General features: G+C 46.1%; 1 protein-coding gene across 1 annotated transcript in view; it reads left to right on the top strand.

The window, feature by feature from the left end:
• Nucleotides 1-14,132, top strand: part of itgav (integrin, alpha V) — a 35,509-nt gene that overhangs the window by 5,086 nt on the left and 16,291 nt on the right. The window contains exons 3-17 of the mRNA XM_080536228.1: nucleotides 107-198; nucleotides 1,227-1,341; nucleotides 1,638-1,699; nucleotides 1,863-1,908; nucleotides 3,122-3,244; nucleotides 3,511-3,555; nucleotides 3,676-3,719; nucleotides 4,002-4,058; nucleotides 5,591-5,643; nucleotides 6,223-6,428; nucleotides 9,573-9,764; nucleotides 10,262-10,307; nucleotides 10,924-11,031; nucleotides 11,404-11,459; nucleotides 13,059-13,213. Of these exons, the coding sequence (XP_080392354.1) occupies nucleotides 107-198; nucleotides 1,227-1,341; nucleotides 1,638-1,699; nucleotides 1,863-1,908; nucleotides 3,122-3,244; nucleotides 3,511-3,555; nucleotides 3,676-3,719; nucleotides 4,002-4,058; nucleotides 5,591-5,643; nucleotides 6,223-6,428; nucleotides 9,573-9,764; nucleotides 10,262-10,307; nucleotides 10,924-11,031; nucleotides 11,404-11,459; nucleotides 13,059-13,213 (1,400 nt within the window). The remainder of the gene's footprint in view (nucleotides 1-106; nucleotides 199-1,226; nucleotides 1,342-1,637; nucleotides 1,700-1,862; nucleotides 1,909-3,121; nucleotides 3,245-3,510; nucleotides 3,556-3,675; nucleotides 3,720-4,001; nucleotides 4,059-5,590; nucleotides 5,644-6,222; nucleotides 6,429-9,572; nucleotides 9,765-10,261; nucleotides 10,308-10,923; nucleotides 11,032-11,403; nucleotides 11,460-13,058; nucleotides 13,214-14,132) is intronic.

The raw sequence follows: 14,132 nt of genomic DNA, 5'->3' as shown, positions 1-14,132 counted from the left end.
ACTTAGCCCTAAATGACTCCAAGGAGACTTGTCCCTGAAATCTCTAATTGTGAGTCGCTTTGGATAAAAGTGTCTGCTTAAATGGTGTCAATTTCCATCTCCATAGATGACAGAAAGAATGACGTCGGGGTTCAAATGGAGTTCAAGTCCAACCAGTGGTTCGGAGCCAGCGTGCGTTCGGACGGTGAACACATTCTGGTGAGTCTCGCCATAATTATGTCTCAATTTATAGTACAGTCGGCCTTTTCTAAAACCAAAACACGCTTTACAATAGCGTCTCCTCTCTGTGTGTTAGCAGAGTTAGACAATGAGAGTGGGATATTTTCTTGAGTGTCTTGGGGTTGTTGTCCTAGGCCACCGGTCCTCCATGAGGGTCCCCGGGGAGCGGCAGTTCTCTAGGCGTTTGCTCCGGCTCAGCACACCTGGTTTGGCTAATCAAGGTTTTCAAGATCAAGTGATTGGTTCAATCAGGTGTGATGAGTCATATTTATTTCTATAGCATGTTTACAATGACAAAACAGCCACCCAAAGTGCTTAACAGATAAAACGCTAGTAAAAGAAAACAACAAATAAAAAATACACTAAAACAAAAACAGGTGCAGAAAATAAAAGAGCAGAAAAGTGCAGTGTCGGGAGCCAGGCTCACCTCAGGTCAAAGACCAGGGAGAAGAAGATATGTCTTAGCTAATGTTTTAAAAGCCTCGACACTCAGAAAAACTGTCCAACTGCTGACCTCTTTGTCAATATTTTGAACCAACTGCATCACCTAGAACAAATGACTCACAATGTAAGGCTCCAAAAAGTACTGGGGGAAAAACGTTGGGGAAAATGGTGTATATATCTAGCCAATATGTCTGAGGCCCCATGACTATTTTTGTACAACATGTAACAATGTAGATAGTTAGATTGGATAAACTCTATATTGATTTCATTTTACCATCCCACAACCTCACTTTTGCTTTGTGTTTCTCTTTTCTTTTTATACTATTGTGTTACGTTTGTAAGGAAGCTCTATCTGTTTGAGAGTTTCTTATACATAAAGTGAAAATGTTCATTAAAAGAAAAAGCCTTCTGACGTGGAGGGCACAAGGCTGGGGGGCAAAAATCCTGGACCCACTCCGGGCCTTCCAGGACCAGGGTTGAGTATCACTGTCCTAGGGGACTGTCAGTCAGCCCTGCTATTGAGTTGGCATTGATGAGGTGATGTATTGTGTTTTCTCCTAAAGGCCTGTGCCCCTCTCTACCAATGGAGCACATACGGGTTCTCCGAACGAGAGCCGGTCGGAACTTGCTTCCTCAAAAAGGGACCGGAGGTGGTGGAGTACTCCCCCTGTCGATCCAGTAAGTGCGACATCCCCGTATCGACTGGTCCACCGCAGTTGGGCTGCGTGGTCGTGTTTTACCAAAAGCTTGATTGATTATTCTTTTTTGTGTGGCTATTGCCTAGACGCCTACAGGCTCCGTAGGATTAAAGATGTTCGTAGTGCTACTTTATACTTTTAGGAAGCTCACCGGAGAGAAAGGGTTTCCATCTTGTAACATACCCTCGCCTAGACCAGAGAGAGCCCTGGCCAGCCCTGGAGTCCTGCTGGGTACTAAAGATCAGTCTGGTGTGTTTCTGTCTCCTCTCCCAACAGACGCCAACACTCCGGAGGGCCAGGGCTTCTGTCAGGCCGGGTTCAGTGTTGACTTTGTGAAGGTGTGTACTGTGGCAGCGTTCCACTCAACCGAACATCAATCAACTGTGTCTTTGTTTTGTTTTGTAAATGTGTTACCGTATGTTGGATTCTGTGAAAAGTCATTTCTTTGTTTTCTCCATCCGAGTGGCATTCACTTTTTTTTGTTTTCTGTTTCTTTCCCAGAATAAACGAGTTGTTGTGGGGGGACCTGGGAGCTTTTATTGGCAAGGTAAGCAATGTAGTAATTGTATATACTCAGCTAACAGGTTTGATATTGTAGGGGTATGGGTCAGGCATACACATTGTTCTCTGTCTGGCTCTCCTGTCAGGAGAAGCAGTGCACTCCAGTGATTTGGGGAATGTGTGTGAGGCTCTGCTGAAGTACAGCCTTTGTCATGTTTTCTCTATAGTCGAACAACGACCGGCAGGGAGTCTCTCTTGGCGGTCATGAGCTGGCACTCGGCATGCCGGAGCATGTTTGGTCGATGTTGTAAACAAGTTCTGTAACCAATTCTCTGATGAGCGGAACGTGGATCAGAAACTATTGTTAAGCAACAATAGAAGAATTGTTTGAATGACATCGATCCAGTATTGTGCAATAATCAAGCTTTTTTTAAAAGTAGTGTATATGATTTCTATGATTCCCGTTTATGGGAAACGGAGGTTGTCGGAAGGAGTGCATGCTGGCAGGTTGCCAGCTCTGGTTGTTGTTGTTGTTGTTGTTGTCGTTTCGGTTGTGAGTAAGTGGGAAACCCTCTGTAGGCAGCTCCACACTGGCACCACACAGCACAACCCTACAATGCTGTCTTGTCTTACTGGGCCGAACCCTAAGCAGCCGTTTCAGTATGCTAACAGCAGTGGGAGTGTTTTCTGCTGAGTCCAGTGTTGGTTTAGTCGTTTGTTTTTCCTCTAGGTGTGCTAATTTCCTGCATCCCAGCGAGAAGAGTCAAACAGCAAATACAGGCCTTTTTTTTTTCAGCAGACGTAGTTGTTTTTGATTTGCGGTTTTGGCTGCTCTGCTCAATACAACGTGTACTGAATAGGGAGGGGCGGAACTGAACGCCGGCAACACTTGGATGGGCGCCAACGTCTGCCACAGTCTTGTCTTTACACCAAACGGCTTCTGCGTAGTAGAGAACATGTGCCTCTTAGGAGTCTGACTATTAGTGAGTGAGTTTGATTGGATCGTGTGTGTGTGTGTCTGTGTGTGTCTGTGTCATACGTTGTAGTATAGATTGTCACATCTCATATATGCACTTTTAATAAAGTGCATTGTTATTAACAACACCTGTGGCAGATCCTCCCCCTATCCTAGGACTAGGGTCCAGAGTTGGTCCTGGTAAAGAAAGGAACGTGGTCAGGGAAAGTCCAGACCCTAATCATCATCATCATCATCATCTGTCATGTCAACGATTCTAAACAAGCTCTGTACTTTTCCACAGGTCAGCTGATCTCTGACGATATCTCCGAGATCATCACCCGATTCAACAGCAAGTTCTACACCCCTTACAGTAACCAGCTCACCACCAAGTCAGCCAGCGCCCAATACGATGATAGTTATCTAGGTAAGGCTCCTTCCACCACGTTTTTTAACTCTTGAGTGTTTTTGTATTGGGTCTACTTGTTCCAAAGTGGTATATAAAGCTCTCGGTTTGGCTCTCTCCGCATAAACCTTTTTAATGACAGCTGTGAGGCGGATGTGGTTGAGGAGTGTAATGTTCACACGTGCAATCGTAAGCTAAAGCTACTTTACTCCGGCTGGCGCTATGCCTTCTGGGCCATGGAACTGTATGCATGGCAATCTATTGTGTTGGTGTGTTTTTTCTGTCAGGTTACTCTGTGGCTGTTGGTGATTTCAATGAAGATGGAGAGGAGGGTAAGACTAGTCTATTGATGTTGCTCGTGGAGATGATGTTTGCACAGTCCTGTGTGGCATTTCATATGAACCCTTTCACCTCCTTTTGATTTCTGTTATTTGCATTCTTCTTTTTTACAGATTACATTACTGGAGTTCCCAGAGGAGATAAGGCCCTTGGCTATGTAAGTGTTGTGTATCCAGTACTCACACACACACACACACACACACACACACACACACACACACAGATACTCAGACCTGTGTTCGTATAGTATTTGATTAATTGAAAAATACTTGTGCTTGATTCAGTGTTGCCTGAAACAAGGCAACCAATGGAATAATCCCAAAAGTCCGAACCCCCCCGCCCACCTGGCCAAGCCAATGCTCAAACAAAGCATCGCTTTCAAAGTATTTGTGTAAGCTTGGGCGTAAGGGAACTGAGTGGGATATTTTGTCTTTGACAGGTGAACATTTTCAACGGGAAGAACATGGAGTCCATGTTGAACTTCACAGGAGTGCAGGTAAGCCACGACCCTCTAGGCGTGTCCAATCAGGGACCCTCGTCTCAGTCATGTGATTAGGGTGTCATCAGGGTTCCCACGGGTCCTTGAAATCGTTGGAAGTTTGTGAATTTGAGGGGAAAAAATCAAGGTCTTTTTGAAAATAGACATGGGTCATTGAAAGTGCTTGAATTCCCCTCTCTCTCTCTCGCATTTAAAAAAAAAAAATATTTTTAAAAAAAATACGTAGCTCGTTAACTAGTAAATAAGTCTCTGTATTGCTTAACTTTACACATATTTCACAATATATTGTTTTGCTGTGCTGTGGTAGAGAAGGCAAGAGACCATCTAGTGTTCACACATTCAAGCCTCTCTTTTTAATTGTTGTCTGTGAGCAGATAGTTCCTATTATATAAATTCTCATCTAGATCTGTCTCAAACTACGCCGTGTTGGGTCCTTGAATTTGAGGGAATTGAGTCTTGTTGAAAGTCCTTGAAAGGTGCTTGAATGTGATGTTTCAGAAGGTGTGGGAACCCTGTGTCATAGACCGCAGGGAATGTTGTGAGGGGGGGACACTGGGAACGGCTATGCTGCTGTAAGATTCAGCTGACCGCGTGTGACCGTGTGTGACCGTGTGTGTGGACAATAACGCCTTCTGAATCTGTGACTGAGCGGTGTCACGCACACACGGCTAAAAGGGGCCCGGCTGTGGTCCTCCGCTTTCGTTGGTATTTGTTTACGAAGCTGGGAGTTCATGTCCCAAAACCCAACACTACCACATCTGGAACCCACTGTCAGCAGATAGATAGGGAGGGGCAGGAGGGGGTATGGGGGGCGGGGGGGGGGGGGGGGTAGGAAGAAGGGGAGGAGAAGCTCTCTGTGATAGCAGGGTGCTCTCTCTCTCTCTCTCTCTCTCCCTCTCTCTCTCTCTCTACACTCGTATCCGTGAAAACCTCAGCGCCCCAGCGACACCCAGCTGTGTTAACAACCTGTAAACATCTAGAAGCTTCTCCTCTGATGGTTCCTCGTAAAGACGGCGTGGGCCAGGAAAGTGTCTCGGAGAGAGAGAGAGTGCTCTACGGGGCGGCTAAAGTAGGAGCCAGCAGGATTATAGGACTGCTAAACATAATTGATATGCTTTTGTTTTTTGGGGGCATGCCCAGGAGACGGCACACAGCCCACAGCGAGGCTGTTTGGCTGTGTCGAAGCCCTTTTGTATAATTGCTGTGTTGCTGATTGTCTGTTTTAGAGGCACCATACTGTATATGGATTACTCCCAATTAAATTAAATTCAAATGCTTTATCGGCATGACTGCCGAGACAACAACAACTTTACACAGTAGCAGCTGTATAAGATAATGCTGTTATACAGTACTCCACATAATATGATTCAGAAGATGCTTCGGCCCACTATCGCAAAATACTGCAATAACCCAACGCTGATGACCAGATAATGGTTTCTGTTGGGGGACTTGGAGTAGTAGCAGTAGTCCAAAATCTCTCTGTAATCAAGACGCTCATTATCTTCCCCCCCCCTGTTGTTTTCTCCAAGATGGCCGCCTATTTCGGCCATTCCGTGGCAGCGACCGACATCAATAATGACGGGTGAGTTATGATTTGGTACTCGGCCAAGGCCTCTCTTAACTGTCTGCTCCCTTTACTGTGGGCTGTTGGGTTAATGAGTCTGGCTTTAATGAACGGTTGGTTCTGCTCAAGGCGATGTGGATGTGGATGTCCTGTGTCGTAGCAGCCCCAGTGGGTCTGCAGAATGAACAATAAAGACACACAGCCAGCGGCTGTTCTCAAACGCTACTGAATATCTTCAAATTGCCGCTGAATATTGAATGCTGTGTTAAATATCTCTGCTTGTCTATCTGTATGTCTGTCTGTCTGTATTCTCTGTCTGTCTCTTTCTCTACCACCCCCCCCCCCCAACCCCCCTTCTCTGTATCTCTCTTTTCTCATTCTCTCCCCTCTGCCTCTGCTTCTCCCTCTCCTCTCTCTCTCTTTTTCCTTCCCCCTCTCCCTCTGACCTTCACTCCCCCTCTCTCTCTCTCTCTCTCTCTCTCTCTCTCTCGCTTTCTCTGTCCCCCTCTCTCTCTGACCTTCGCCCCCCTCTCTCTTTCTCTCTCCCTCTCTCTCCCTCTCTCTCTCTCTCTCTCTCTCTCTCTCTCTCTCTCTCAGGTTGATGGACATGTTTGTGGGCGCCCCCCTCTTCATGGACCGTGGTTCAGATGGAAAGCTGCGGGAGGTGGGCCAGGTGTACGTTTACCTGGGCAAGGGGGGCTTCTCCTTCCACCCCCCCCAGAAGCTGACGGGCTCGGAGGTCTACTCCCGCTTCGGTAGCTCCATCAGCGCCCTGGGAGACCTGGACATGGACGGCTTCAACGGTACATTTACATTTAAATTTACATTTTTGGCATTTAGCAGACCCCAAAGCGACTTACAATCAATACATTTGACTAAGGAAGTGAATCATCAATTCATCAGTTCTAGTAGGAGGCGTAATCTAGCTCAGGCCAGGGGCAGTCGTAGTGAAAAAAAAATGTGGAGAGACAGTACAAGGGGAATAGTAAAAGCAGGTGTCTCAGGAGACGTAGTGCTGGTGGGTGGTAATGTCTCAGGAGACGTAGTGCTTGGGGGTGGTAATGTCTCAGGAGACGTAGTGCTGGGGGGTGGTAATGTCTCAGGAGACGTAGTGCTTGGGGGTGGTAATGTCTCAGGAGACGTAGTGCTTTGGGGTGGTAATGTCTCAGGAGACGTAGTGCTTGGGGGTGGTAATGTCTCAGGAGACGTAGTGCTTTGGGGTGGTAATGTCTCAGGAGACGTAGTGCTTGGGGGTGGTAATGTCTCAGGAGACGTAGTGCTTGGGGGTGGTAATGTCTCAGGAGACGTAGTGCTTTGGGGTGGTAATGTCTCAGGAGACGTAGTGCTTGGGGGTGGTAATGTCTCAGGAGACGTAGTGCTTTGGGGTGGTAATGTCTCAGGAGACGTAGTGCTTTGGGGTGGTAATGTCTCAGGAGACGTAGTGCTGGGGGGTGGTAATGTCTCAGGAGACGTAGTGCTGGGGGGTGGTAATGTCTCAGGAGACGTAGTGCTGGGGGGTGGTAAACTCTCAGGAGACGTAGTGCTTTGGGGTGGTAATGTCTCAGGAGACGTAGTGCTTTGGGGTGGTAATGTCTCAGGAGACGTAGTGCTTGGGGGTGGTAATGTCTCAGGAGACGTAGTGCTTTGGGGTGGTAATGTCTCAGGAGACGTAGTGCTTGGGGGTGGTAATGTCTCAGGAGACGTAGTGCTTGGGGGTGGTAATGTCTCAGGAGACGTAGTGCTTGGGGGTGGTAATGTCTCAGGAGACGTAGTGCTTGATCTTAAAACTAGTGCAGTCGGACAAATACAAACCTTAATTGACAAAAAAAAAACAAGCCTTGATTTCATCTTCAAAAATGTTTGTTGTAATAAGCATCGGCACCACTGTCTGCCTTCTGATAGATGCCTGTGTCTCTACCTATTTTAGAGACTTTACACTGGCTTCCTGTTAAGTTCAGAATAGATTTCAAGATCCTTCTGCTTGTTTATAAAGCTCTCTCTGGCATAGCACCAGCATATCTGAAAGACCTTTTGCTCTTCTGACACTGGTTTTCTCTGTGTACCACATGTACAAAAGAAGAGATTTGGTGAGGCTGCATTCTCATTGTATGCACCCAAATTGTGGAATGCACTGCCAGTTTACATTAGGGATGCAACCTCAGCAAATATGTTCAAGACTAAAAACTCATTTTATAAATATTGCCTTTAAATTACAAATATAAATTATGAAATATAATGATTGGAGCACTTTGAGCTGCAACATTTGCAGGAAAAGCGCTATACAAATAAAAGTTATTATTATTATTATTATTATTATTATTATTATTATTATTATTATTATTATTACTGGTATGTCAACAACAACTGGTGGTAGGCCTTGTTTTTACCTCTGGAGATTTTCTTTTCATTCCACGCGCAAATGTTTTTGTGATTTATAAAGGGAAACCTTGTGTGGAACGTGTTTATGCACTGAGTTATAAATCAGAATACTGTTTTGTGTAAGCACTTTCTGTGTTTCATCTGTACGCAACCATATCACATTAATCCTCCACACAGTTTTATGTATGAGGCCCCAGGTAATTCAGCGTGCCAGCATTAGCCTAGTCGCTAACGTGAGATTAGTAACATCATGCATCTCAAATTGTAGGCATAGACGTATGTACTGTACGTTAGCCTACACCTCTTATGTACTGTACGTTAGCCTACACCTGGTTGAGTACACAACTTAGCAGCGTTGTTTCTCTCTCATGACTCATGAGTTTGAGTCTCCAGGTGTGTTATATTCTACGACAGGTTAATTCATATTTTGGTGGAAATACACATTTAGTTATGCAGTACATCATGTCTTCAAAGAAATCCATAGCATTGACATACCTGTTGACACAATTACAGTGAGATGCTAATTAAGGCTGAGATAGAACTGAGGGACGCTGCCATGAGCGAACATCATGAGATGACTTCAACAATCTTATCAACGATGGCTAGAGAAGGTATGAAGAAGGCTAAGGCCTGTTGACTGTCGCTATTTAACATGCAGTGATATTTGGATCATGTTTTCTGTGGGATGGTAATTTGCTTTGGATGATGATATAATCACTCATGGCTGAAGGTAAGGCTTTCTAGAAGTAACCTAAGGGAATATTTGACCGAATCTGAATAAAATTACACTATCCTTCTTTTTCAGTCGTTGATCCTAATCGGGCATAATTGATTAAACGTTGAACATTGATTAAACAAAAATAAATAATAAATAATTACTATCAAGACTACCCATTAAGGTTACTTGTATTTACCTATATGTGCTTTGGAAAGAAAGAAGATGTGTTTTATCAGCTGAAAGCTGTGATGTTGCCATCGTTGCTTCCTGGCTGAGGTTCCTGTGTGCTTCTCGTATCGGTAACTCGGTGCGCATGCTCGGCCGTCAGGTCCGATGTGCTTCTTGTCTTGTTAAGAGTCAGAGGCCTGGGGCGCTTAGGTGGCGTCAACCATGTAACTCTCGGTTCGATTCCGGCCGCGGACATGTCCCGCATGTCATCCCTCCTCTCTCTCTCACCCATCCTTCCTGTCTAAATCTCTACTGTATCTGTCAATAAAAGGAAAAATATGAGTGGGACTGCCCCACTCAGAAATAAATACCTTAAAAAAAAAGAAAAAAGTGAGAGGCCTGCACGGAGCTGCCCTTTGGCTCGCGCCTTCTTCCGGCCTCGTTCTAGATTCGTGCGCAGATAACTGAGCGCGTTCGGTGGGGGTGGACGGACCGACACGGCGAGTTAGCGGCACAAGCTAGCTACCGCTGCTCGAGATGAACCGGTGACGTCAGTACAATGTGTCGGAACGCTGTTTAGCGTCAGGGTACATAACTTCATTCAGCGCCCCCCCCCCCCCCCCCCCCCACCCGTAGAACGTTCAGACTTGATGATTGTCCCTCTCTCCACCTTGTTCTCTAGACATCGCCATCGCTGCGCCGTACGGCGGGCCCAAACACCGGGGGCTGGTGTACATCCACAACGGCCGGGCGGGGGGGCCCGACCCCACGGCCTCTCAGGTCCTGGAGGGGAGGTGGGCGTCCTCCTACATGCCCGCCAGCTTTGGATACTCCATGCACGGAGCCACAGACATCGACCAGAACGGATACCCAGGTACAGAGGCTGTGTTGTATGTTTGTCTCTGAGCAGACAGATACCCAGGTACAGAGGCTGTGTTGTATGCATGTCTCTGAGCAGATGAAGGGAGGGTTTGGGAGGGTTTCGGGTGTTTGTCTCCCCATCAGTCTGATGTGGTAATGTCTATGCATGTTGCAATGTTGTTGAGAGACAGATATTGGCACGAGAGAGAGAGAAAGAGGGAGAACAAGGTCTGCTACTTCCTATCTGGTCCATGTTTGGGGGAATTTGTTTTCCTAACTATAGATTACAACATTATATATACAATATAGATTTTTTTAATCGTTTTTTTCCCAACCCAGGTTGTTATTCTAATCTCAAAACGTAAAATCCTGTGAGGTACTTTAGATTTGTTTAGGTGTGACCTTCAAGCCACGTAAACAAGGCTTTAGTTGGCTGTTGCTGTTGCTGGGCTACCCTGCGGGTTGCCATTTATAAATGACTGACCTGTTTTCTCTTCCCCTGTACCGCAGACCTAATTGTTGGGGTGTTTGGAGCAGACAAAGCTGTTCTGTACAGGTAGGCCTACCGTGCTAGCGTTTTATCCCTTTGATCTTACTGTACACATGCATCCAATGTGCTTTTATGACCAAGCCCACCTCAACCATCAAATGAGTTTGATTTTAATAGAAAGGAATCCCCACACCGTTTATATACAATTAGCGGCGTGTTAACCTTAATGAATGTAATACATTCAACATGGATGTATCTAATAGCGAACAAGCAGCCACTGTTTTTTATAAAGGCGTCCGATACTACAGTTACAGGACTTGTATATTGATTTGACCTACATACAAACCCGTGACCTACATACAAACCCAAACCCTGCACGCATCATTACAAAACAGTGTATCCACTGACCAATCGCTTCAGTTGGCTGAACAGTAACTGTTGTGGACAATACAGTCTTTGAAACGGCTCTGGATTGGTCGTGAGTAGCTCTGAATATGACCCACATAACAGACTCTTCATATCTGTTCAACCTTGATGTGCACCATTGGTTTTAGCCGTAGACATAATTCGGGCGTGACGTCCACTATGTTCTCCACTGCTGCTGTCGGTCAGATGGCGTGGTGGTGGTGTGGCCGTGACAGGATGTGTGTGTGTTCATGCTTTGACCGTCTTTCACCCTCAGGGCGCGGCCGGTCATCAGTGTCAACGCTTCGCTGGACATCAGCCCTCAGATCCTGAACCCTGAGGACAGGAGCTGCACCCTGCCCGACACCAACACCGCAGTGTCCTGGTGAGACACACACACATACACACACACACACACACATACACACACACACACACACACCAATACAGGCACACACACAGACAGACACACACACACACACACACAGACACCAATACATACACACACACACAGACACCAATACATACATACACACACACAGACACCAATACACACACACTCCAATACACAAACACACACACACAACACACAGAATGCTTGGTGTCTGTCACCGTGCAGAGCTTATGTAACGCTGTTCACTATGACGTGCCGTAATCCTCTTTGCCGAACACAGAGGCAATGATTGACATTTTTACTGCAGTGTCTTTGAAATGTTAACGCCCCGGTCTTTATTCCTGTCTCCGTGTCTCCGCTCAGTTTCAAAGTGAAGTACTGTCTGAAGGCCAGCGGGAGAGGAGCCCCGGCCTCGCTGAGTAAGTCCCACACCGCCCACAACCTCTCACGGCCTCCCACGGCCTCCCACAGCCTCCCACAGCCTCCCACAGGGGCAGCTAGCTCCACTCTGAGACAGAGTTGCGTCAGACGGCGGTCTTCACACAGAGCTCTGTTCTCGCCACAGAGACACCCTGTCTCACTGCGTTGCGACACATCCACATCGGCTGTGGCGACACACACACACACACACACACACACACACACACACACACACAAGCACACACACATACACACAGTATAGCTGCAGGGTCTCTGTGTGGGTGTGAGGGTTTTTTAAAAAGGGGGCCTATCCGGCCCTTCCATGGCACCAAGGTCTGTTTGTAATGGCTGCCAGACCCAGGTTCTCCACCATTAAGAGACCACATACGACGCCCTCTGCCAATTTATTACCCCTCTCTCAACCCTTTGAACTTTACAGCCTCATGTCCCTACTAATGGGGTACTCTCAGGAAACGAGAGGGACTGATATCTGTGTTGTGTTGATCTATGACGATAACTCTCTGGAAGTGCCTCTGTAAGAATAGTGTCAAATAGTGGAAATGAAAGTGCTTCCAGCTGACTTGGTTTGACGTTTTCTCACATCCTGATACATCCTGATACGTCCTGATTTGTTGTCTCTGGAAACGGAGGATGTTTACAGAAAGCGCTGTGTTGCTCACAAACTCCTCAAAGTGAGTCTGCACTCACTTTGAATACAGGAAGCTTGCAATACAAGGGACAGGTTGTCCTGTCCTGTGTCCGTGCGCTACTTTTCTGGTGTTCCCATGGTGCTCCAGTCCTTGGAGTTAGCATGTTAGCCTTGTGTGTGTGTGTGTGTGTGTGTGTGTGTCTGTCTGTCTGTCTGTCTGACTGTACGCATGTCTGTCTGTCTGACTGTACGTCTGTCTGTCTGTCTGACTGTACGTCTGTCTGTCTGACTGTACATCTGTCTGTCTGTCTGTCTGACTGTACATCTGTCTGTCTGACTGTACATCTGTCTGTCTGTCTGTCTGACTGTACGTCTGTCTGTCTGTCTGACTGTACGTCTGTCTGACTGTACGTCTGTCTGTCTGTCTGACTGTACATCTGTCTGACTGTACGTCTGTCTGTCTGTCTGACTGTACATCTGTCTGTCTGTCTGACTGTACATCTGTCTGTCTGTCTGACTGTACATCTGTCTGTCTGTCTGTCTGTCTGACTGTACGTCTGTCTGTCTGTCTGACTGTACGTCTGTCTGTCTGTCTGACTGTACGTCTGTCTGTCTGTCTGACTGTACATCTGTCTGTCTGTCTGACTGTACATCTGTCTGTCTGTCTGACTGTACGTCTGTCTGTCTGTCTGTCTGTCTGACTGCGTCTGACTGACTGTACGTCTGTCTGTCTGTCTGACTGTATGCCTGTCTGTCTGACTGTACGTCTGACTGTACGTCTGTCTGTCTGTCTGACTGTACGTCTGTCTGACTGTACGTCTGTCTGTCTGTCTGTCTGACTGTACGTCTGTCTGTCTGTTTGACTGTACGTCTGTCTGTCTGTCTGACTGTACGTCTGTCTGTCTGTCTGACTGTACGTCTGACTGTCTGTCTGTCTGTCTCTCCTCAGATTTCCAGGTGGACCTGGTCCTGGACAGACTCAAACACAAGGGGGCGATCAAGCGCGTGCTGTTCCTCCACAGCAGGACGTCTCAGTACTCCAAGAACATGACGGTGGCCAACGGCAGAGGCCCGGCCTGCGAGGAGCAGGACGCCTTCCTCATAGTGAGTGCTCTTCCACACCACTCCAGACCGTTAGCCATTCTGCCTTAGCCTTGTTGTTCTTTTTCAATCTGGTCTTTATGCTATTGTGTTTCATTTGATCTGACGACATGTGTCCTTGTGTATCATGCAAGACCCTTAAGTATATTAGCTATATTTTAAAAAGTATACTATATATATTTTTAGTCAGTGTACCTCAGGGAAATCATGCTAACTTCTTACCATGTTACCGTCAAGGCTAAATTCAGTGTTGACATGGAAGAGGCCAAATCTTGTGTTGTTATTGTGATAATAATAATTTGCTTTATTTATATAGTACCTTTCATACATAAGAATGCAGCTCAAAGTGCTGTACAATACAGCACAGAAGAACAGATTAAAAATGAAAACAACTAAGACATCAGCAAAGTGCTGTATAATACAGTGCGAAAGAAAGGAAGAAAGTAACAGATTAAAATTGTAAAAACATACAAGGAATAACACTAAATGATTCAATGAGTATTGAAAACATAATAAAAACAAACATTATCTGGTCAAGACTAACATCAGGTGGTCTATATAAGCCTTTAACAGGTGTTGGTTTACAGTCAGGTTCCTTACTGCTAGTCATGTAGCTTTAATCAAACATACACACTTTCAAATATGTTAAAATATTCAGGACAGTATAGGCCCATTAACCTTCTGTTAATTAAAATATGGCTAGTTTCGGTTTCAATGATGGATTGGAGCAAATATTGTCTACTCACACTATTTCTGTAAACGGTGTAACTCGGTGATAGACAGCCTGCAGAACTCCCGTGCAGATCACCTCAGACTATTTTGGTAGAGCGGGTCCCCACTGAGGATTTCTTGTTGCTCGCCTTGGCCACCAGAGGGCACAAGCATGGTTGGATTGAGCTGAATTCAACTAAATTAAACAACA

This window comes from Nansenia antarctica, assembly GCF_963989245.1.
Source record: "Nansenia antarctica genome assembly, chromosome: 7".
Taxonomy (NCBI): domain Eukaryota; kingdom Metazoa; phylum Chordata; class Actinopteri; order Argentiniformes; family Microstomatidae; genus Nansenia; species Nansenia antarctica.
This window is presented reverse-complemented; position numbering and strand designations above follow the sequence as displayed.